General features: G+C 44.8%; 1 protein-coding gene across 3 annotated transcripts in view; it reads left to right on the forward strand.

The window, feature by feature from the left end:
• Positions 1–7,819, forward strand: part of Mtcl1 (microtubule crosslinking factor 1) — a 115,463-nt gene that overhangs the window by 79,625 nt on the left and 28,019 nt on the right. For 2 of the 3 annotated variants that reach the window (XM_028762226.1, XM_028762227.1), the window contains exons 7-8: positions 5,050–5,280; positions 6,895–7,092. In XM_028762226.1, coding sequence (XP_028618059.1) covers positions 5,050–5,280; positions 6,895–7,092 — 429 coding nt within the window. Of the gene's footprint in view, positions 1–1,912; positions 2,036–5,049; positions 5,281–6,894; positions 7,093–7,819 lie in introns of all 3 variants that reach the window. The other variant, XM_028762228.1, reaches the window with a different exon arrangement.

Here is a 7,819-nt window from a genome sequence, read left to right on the forward strand (position 1 = left end):
ACACACACACACACACACACACACACACACACACACACACACACACAAACTGGGTAGATTATATAAAAACAAAAATGTTGTGAAGGCAAGAAAGGGAAGTTTTGGGAAGAAGAGAGAGTGGGAGAGGATAAAAGAGGAATAAGAGATGAATGTAAGCAAAGCATTTTCATTTATAAAAATACCAAACTCCAAAATAAACAAATAAAATACCAATGAAAGAATAGGAATTGTCAAACACCAGGATTCGACTCTGAGATCTTCAGATAACAGATAAGATTATCAACTGAACAATAACAGTAAGCTTACTGAGCTTGTTCCAGATGGGCATAAGGAAAGGGTAAGCTGCTGATATGGAAGGTGGCACATACTTAAAAAAAATTAAGCCATTAAAATTGAACATAGTCATCATGATAAACTCAAAGAGAATTTCCAGCCATGTCCAACAACTCACAAAACGGAGAAACATTTCATAATCCTTGTTCTTGAGTTTCTTAAAGTTGGGCAAGTTTGAGTATCTCTAATGTTGGGGAGAAGCCATGCAGGTCAGCTGGTTCTCTACAACAGAGCTACGTCCACAGCTTTTGTTTGTGGAGGCAAGGTCTCACGATGGAACCCTGGCTATCCTGGAACTCACTATGTAGGCCAGGAAGTATTAAAGGTATACACTACCATGCCCACTGAGTTTAAATCCTTTGGTGCTCAAAGGTTTACAGCAAAATTGCCAAACCCCCAGTGTCTTGCTTCCTTAGCCTCTAATTATAATAAACGAAAAAGGACTCTGCCTTTTTGAGTTCTGTGTGGCCATCATCCAGTGACAAGCCAAATGACAGCAGCCTCTAGAAGAGCTGTGTCCTCAGTGAATAGAAATTAGTCAAAGGCAGGCAGAAGGAGCCTACAACGTCTGTTTATTACAACAGCCCACTGTAGTTCCCAGTTTTAAAAATCACCTACCCAGACAGGTGTAATGGCACAGTTCCTTCTTAATCCTAGAGGCAGAAGCAGGAGGAGCTCTGTGAGTTCGATGCCAGCCTGGAGTACGTAGAGAATTTGAAAGATTGCCAGGGCTACATAGAGAGACCCTATCCCCTCCCCGCCCCCAAAACCCCGTTGTTAAAATCACCTACCTAAAGCACAAACATTTTGATTAAATTTTAATGGTGGCTCCAATTTTAATGAAACATTCTATCAAAAATAATGATGGATCTCTCTTTCATGACCATTTGGCTATAAAATTTAAGCTTAATCAATAAGAATAATAGTGCAGATTCCTTGACCTCCCTAGACTGGAGGCTAGTATTAATAGATCTGTGCTGTACCTGGACATAGCATGACACAGAGAAGCTTAAAAGCAAATGTGTGCCCTGGAAGGACCCCCACCTGCAACTAACCAGGGCATCCAGGACCATGCTGTGGGATTAGAGAAAGGCATCCTTGGTTGGGTAGGAAAATTTCCAAAGGGAAAGCATATGGACAGATTAGTTATGCAACAAATAAGACCCCAGACGGCTCAGGGAATTGAGTCTAGGAGACCAGCTGTGTGATAGTGGCCTTGATGGACTAAGGTGTTGTCACCAAGTCCTTCTGCTTGAATGGTATAAACACCTAGAAGCTGCTGAGGTAGCAGAGGGCCTTCTTGTATGCTCTGGTGTTTTTCTCAGCCTGGTTGTAGTTAAGGGTTCCCATTTATCTGCCTCATCTCCTACCTGAAAGAGATACAGGCAGTTCAGTTAGACACAGAGCCCAGAGCAGCAGGACTCCTCTGGGGAAAGCCCTGGGGAGGTTGCTGTGGTCACTCCACTGATGCAGCCACTGTGCCCCCGTGTGTGTCACCTTGTCCAGATGTGTGTCCTTCGTCATCACGTGAGGCTGAGTTCTTGATTCCACTAAACCCTTCCTTTATCCTACCAATCAGCTCAGGGGCTCCCCAGTTTTACCTGAGCAGAGTGTGTCGGTAGAAGAGCTACAGGGTCAGCTCGAGCAGGCGGCCAGACTGCATCAAGAGGAGACAGAGACATACACAAACAAGATCCGTAAGGTAAATATTCCAAGAGGGTTCCAGCACTCCCGCTCTGTGTACCGCAGAGCCCCTCAGGAGCAGTGCCATGATGCATTTTAAAGTGATGGTGTCTGTTGCAGGCAGGTGCCAAGACTCATAGACATCTACACAGATCACTCGGCTGAGAGGCTTGCTCCTAGATGCACCACAGACAACCTGTCCACCTTTCCATTCTGCAACACACCTTTCAGTCATGTAGTCTTTCCTAATGCACAGAGGGGCCATCGTAGACCATTCCAGAGATGCCTGGAAACCACAGACGATTCCAAACTTAGTCTATTCCTGTACTGTTTCCTTGCAGGTCACACGCGGTGGAGAGGAACAGCAATAATTAATCATAAAGTAAAACTACTATAACCATACACCACAGTAAACATTATTTAGATGAATGAATTAGCTATTTGGGGGATTTCCTCTTCAATATTTTTGGATCATGATTGGTTAATAGATAACAAACCACAGAAAACAAACCTTTGGATAGGGAGAACTGTAGTTTCGGGAAAGGTCTTTAGATCTAGTTGAACTTTCCTGCAACTGTGCTGGTAAACTACCACGAAACAAGGATGTTGAATGTAACCAAGGTAGTATGCCTGTCACTGAGGAGAGCTGTCCAATAGAAACATCAAATCACCTTAAACTGTTGTCTTAAAAAAGACTGCCACTAATTGAGGTATGGCCTGATTAACTTGTGGTTATTTTTAAAGTTACGAGTCACAGGCTAATTATCCTCAATCCACTAAGGGATTCCCAGATCCAGGTGCTTCTGCCCTGGGCCTCCGAGGACACTGCCCTACCACCTCGTATCTAATTAAGTTGTGAGCCAGGATCTAGATGTAGAATTGTCAGGGCTTCTCTTCTCCCCTCCCCTTGTGCTTGTTCTTGGAAGAGAGCTGTATCTTCAAAAGAAAACAAAACAGAGCAGTTGGTGTTGGGTTATATACCTTGATGCTTCAGAACATGTATACTGTACAAATGAGTCATTCGGTATATCCAAGTTTGTTTTGGCCAGGAGTATGTGCTGTAGGCATATACCTCTATGGTGACTGAGGCTAAAAGTCTCTAAATGTGTCACAGGCTGATTAAGGCAGCGTCTGCTATACCTTGCAGCGTACAGAGGGCAGAGCTGAATGCCAGGCTCTTAACTATCTCTTGCTGTGTTTTCCCAGTTGGATACTCCTTTCCACCTGTTTCTGTACAGGTGAAGTATCACATATTGTTATGAAAAAGAAGGAATTATGTAAGAGAGAACTGTCCCCCACCAATGTGGCGCACATACAAACTCGTGCACACACACATGCACGCAGGCATTTGCATCGCTCTGTAAAATGGTTTGAAAGGTGAGGCTGTCGATGGAGATGTTGGTGACACAGTGGCAGAGTCTCTGAAATGCACAGCACTTGGGGTTAAAATCAAGGAAGGAGTGAGTTGAAAAAGACTTCAAAGGAGGAGCTGTTGTCTTTTAGTTTGTTGAGAAGGGACAGGAAATTCTCTCTCAATGTCGCCAGAGGGCAAAAGGCCAAGCTCTGAGCTCAAGAGGCACCTAATGGACTGGAACAAAAGAAAGCAGACAGGTGTGGAGGGAGCAGACAGGTCCCCTAGGTCTGGACTGGGTGCTTCAGGTAAAGAATCTCACAGGCCCAGCTCCCTGAGCTTTGATGCCATTCCACAGCCTCGTGGGAGTAGATGCTGTGGCCTTCATCTCTCTCCGAGGTAGCTCCCTCCAGTCAGGAGAACACAGTGAGGAGCTGCAGGGCTGGATTTCCAGAGCTCCAGGTTGTTCTCTGCTCCATGGCATCATGTCTGTATGGCAATAACCAGCGTTGCGACTCTGAGGTCTGTCGAGGTGGTCTTTCCTCTTCTTCCTGCTTGAAATGCAGGTGTTATGACCATAGCCACACTGTACAGCCATGTGGCCCTTCTTAGAGGGAATCAGCGTTCATTTACCACATCGGCCTGTTGCTCTCTCCACCAGGCAGCCGTAGTTGTAACCTAGTGGTTTGCAAGAATGAATCTAGCAGTTGATGGGGAAAAACATCTCCTTTTGGTCTGGGTGTTGAGTCGGGCAAGGGTAGAGGCTGCCATTCTAACCCTCATTTCTGTCTGATTCAGAAGCTCTTGCTTTCCTGTCTCACTGCCACTACAACAGAGGTTATCCTTGAGGCTTTATCTGCAAAATAAGATTTTATTTGTACCCCTTTGCCTAGTGCCAATACATAGTAATCGGTTCCTGCTTGGAAGCGCTCCATATAGATATTTTTAAAAAAGGACTTAGCCATGTGTGGTGGCCTGTGACCATTGTTCCAGCTACTTTGAAGGGTGAGGCAAGAGATTTGCTTTTATCCCAGGGGTGGGAGGACAGTCTGAGGGACATAGTGAGACCATGTCTTAAAACAGAAAAAGCCCAGGAAGTTAATGTGGAGATAGAGATAGGTAATTCTTTAATGATGCTTTGGTTTCCCTAAGCAATGATCACATTTAATGTGGAAACGGGTTATCACATTTGCTTACACAGTTGAACCCTACATGCTCAGGACTGTTCTCGCTTTCCAGTGCCTGGTAGGTCTTCCATTGTCTCAGTATTCTCTACCAGGGCTTGAGAGAAGCCAGAAACCATAGGAAGTAAGAGGTAGATTTCCAATTCTTTTCTTCTCTGTCATTGTAATGATAAATGAGGTCTCCCTACATGGCATCTGAGTCAATCACAAACATGCACCCAAGTAGCATTTTCCTGATGGAGGATGAAGATTTCTATTAAGTGCTGAGGGGCCGGCAGTGAAGAAGGTTGTAATGCCTTCTTCCTTTGAAACAGCAATTGTTTCTACATCACAGAATTCATGAGCTCATTAATCACCCTTAAACTTAAAAGGATTCCCACGTTTCACATCTCCTGCTCACCATAAAGCCTGGGCAGTAGGCTGCTCTAGAAAACCTTGGTTGGGTGTGGATGGCACCTTGGATCAACTGCTTTTCACAGCTTCTTGTTTCTGTTCAAGATGGAGGAGGACCATCTCTACGCCCTGCGGTGGAAGGAACTGGAGATGCACAGCCTGGCCCTACAGAACACCCTTCACAAGCGAACCTGGAGTGATGAGAAGAATATGCTGCAGCAAGAGCTCCGGTCCTTGAAGCAGAACATTTTCCTCTTCTATGTCAAGCTCAGGTGGCTGCTGAAACACTGGCGCCAAGGGAAGCAGATGGAGGAGGGAGGAGAGGATTTCTCGGAGGTAATGCCTCCCACTCATTTCGTTTGCGTCTGTTGAATCCTAGGCACCCACCCCCACCCCACTGCCTAAACCATTGTGTCCTTCATTTTTATTTATCTTTCCATATTAATCCAAGTCACAGAAACAGAATGGCTTATCCAGGCACACACAAAAAAATCGACCTGAATGTTGGACTTGGACTTGATTCTAAGAGCATCCCCATCTTTAATTCCACTCTGGAACAGTCTGCTCACATATCCCCTTTGTTGTGGATAGATACCAAATCTTTGAGGTCATCACCCAGGCATCTTCACCTCAATCTCAGTGGTTTATAAAAGCTGGTGCACAAATGTTCCCTGGAACTGAGTCCATTCCTCCAGCTTTGTAAGGATTCCTTCTAAGCCTCTGTCACCTCTGATATCTGTACATGTTTATCCAGTGTGTTACAATTTCTAGATTTAGAGAGCAGGGCTTGTTGCTTCCCATCTAGTTCTCACATGTGTGCATGTCTGTACATTGTGTGTGTGCCTGCAGCACCCAGAAGCGGGTGTGGGATCTCCTGGAACTGGATTTATAGATGTTTGTGAACCGCCATGTGGGTGCTGGGAACTAACACCAGGTCTCTCCTTGCAAGGGCAGCAAGTATTCTTAGCCTCTGAGCCATTCTTCTTGTCTCTTAGGTTTGTGATTTTGAAACAGGATTTTGTTGTTGTTGTTTTTGTTTTTTTCGAGACAGGGTTTCTCTGTGTAGCCCTGGCTGCCCTGGAACTTACTCTGTAGACCATGCTGTCCTCGAACTCAGAAATCCGCCTGCCTCTGCCTCCCAAGTGCTGGGATTAAAGGCATGCACCACCACTGCCCGGCAAAACAGGATTTTTGTATGTAGCCTAGGCTGACTTTGAACTCAAGATTCTTATTCCTCAGCCTCCCAGTTGCTGAGATTACAGGTGTGGACTACAATACTTGGCACTGACCAACTCCTTATTGCCCAAATGAGTGCCCTGTGGCTTTGCATGTCCTGCCCCACAGTCTTACTTTCTGGGTTGCCTGAGCAGCCACACAAGCCACTAACTCAGCTGCTCCTGCATTGTGAGAACTTGGAACCGTTTGAACTGGTGAAGCCTTTAAGTAAACAAAGCATGCCATTTAAGTTACCCTGAGAATGCCAATTCTCTCTCCTCAGATTGAGGAACATCCTTAAAATGAATTCAACCAGGTTCCCAGGTTCCGTGGTTAAGCAAAGCCTAGACTGGGTTGTGAGGTTTCTTGTTGATGAATACTCTGGAATTCCTCCCGTCATTCATAATACTGCCATGTGAGCAATCGTAATTTACAAAAAATAAAAGTTTTCATGAGTCTTTTCTAAAAAAAATGAGCACCTGTCCTGGACTGCTTAAAAGAAAGAAATGCAGGAAGTGGAATGGGCCTCTTAGGGGAAAAGGAGGACTTGAACACCTACAAGGTGAGCGGTTACCCCATCAGGTCATGCATAGTTCTAGTGTGAGGCTTGCATGAGACCAGGTGTTTAAGGCTACTCTTGGCTACTCATAATGAGACTCCGTCACATTTGAAAAGTCAGTCTGTAGAACCACAGAATATAGGCAAAATTAAAATTATCATGCCTCCTGGTTTCAGAGCGAACATCCAGAGAATGTGCCTGGGCTTGCTGAGCTTGGAGTCCAGGGCTGTCACCAGAGAGATGGGACAGATCAAGAGGACGCTGACCAAGGCTGTGGCCTTCCCATGGGAGAGCATGTCCCACACTCCCCGGTACAGATCAGCGAACATGGATCACGGCTGCAGACTGCAGATGGGGTACCACTCAATAAACAGGTGGGTGCCTAGCTTTAAGGCCAGGATTCTGTACACACAGTATTCTGAGACTCCTGAGATGTTTATCATCTTATTCCAAATGCTGATGTTCCTAGGTGCACAAAAGTCCTCTGCTGACTCTGACCACATGTTGGTATTGGGGAGAGAGTTGGGGAGGCTGGAATGTCACTAAATGTCATGACATGCTTTTCTTTCACTCCAGTGTTAGCTCGTCTATCCATCTGATTAGCCCATAGCTTAGGACCATAGTAAGATCAAGTATATTGACTGAGTACCTGCTTCCTTGGATCCAAAAAATTGGTCTTGGAATGAAGAAATCCAATAGGCAGACTTCTAAGAAGAGAGAATACTTATTTTTATCGTAGAGTGGTAACAACCTTGCGGGCTTTTTGGTTGGTGTCTAATTGAGTAGTCATTGAAAACAGCACTGCATTGATAACATAGTTTATAAGAAAAAAAAAACAAAGTCAATTCCAATCATGCACAAAGTATTTCATATCTCTCTGGCCACTTGAAGCACACAACATGTATTTACATGGTGACATTTTGGACAAATCACAGCATGTGTAAAGATGATTGGAGGTTAAATATCACTAAATGGTTGGTGTCACCAAGGACCATGGACAGAAACTCTGAAAACCAACTCACCTCCAAACCCACATAAACATTATTTTTATCTATCTATCTATCTATCTATCTATCTATCTATCTATCTATCTATCTATCT

The sequence above is a fragment of the Grammomys surdaster genome, unplaced genomic scaffold (genome assembly GCF_004785775.1).
Source record: "Grammomys surdaster isolate TR1022 unplaced genomic scaffold, NIH_TR_1.0 132, whole genome shotgun sequence".
NCBI lineage: Eukaryota > Metazoa > Chordata > Mammalia > Rodentia > Muridae > Grammomys > Grammomys surdaster.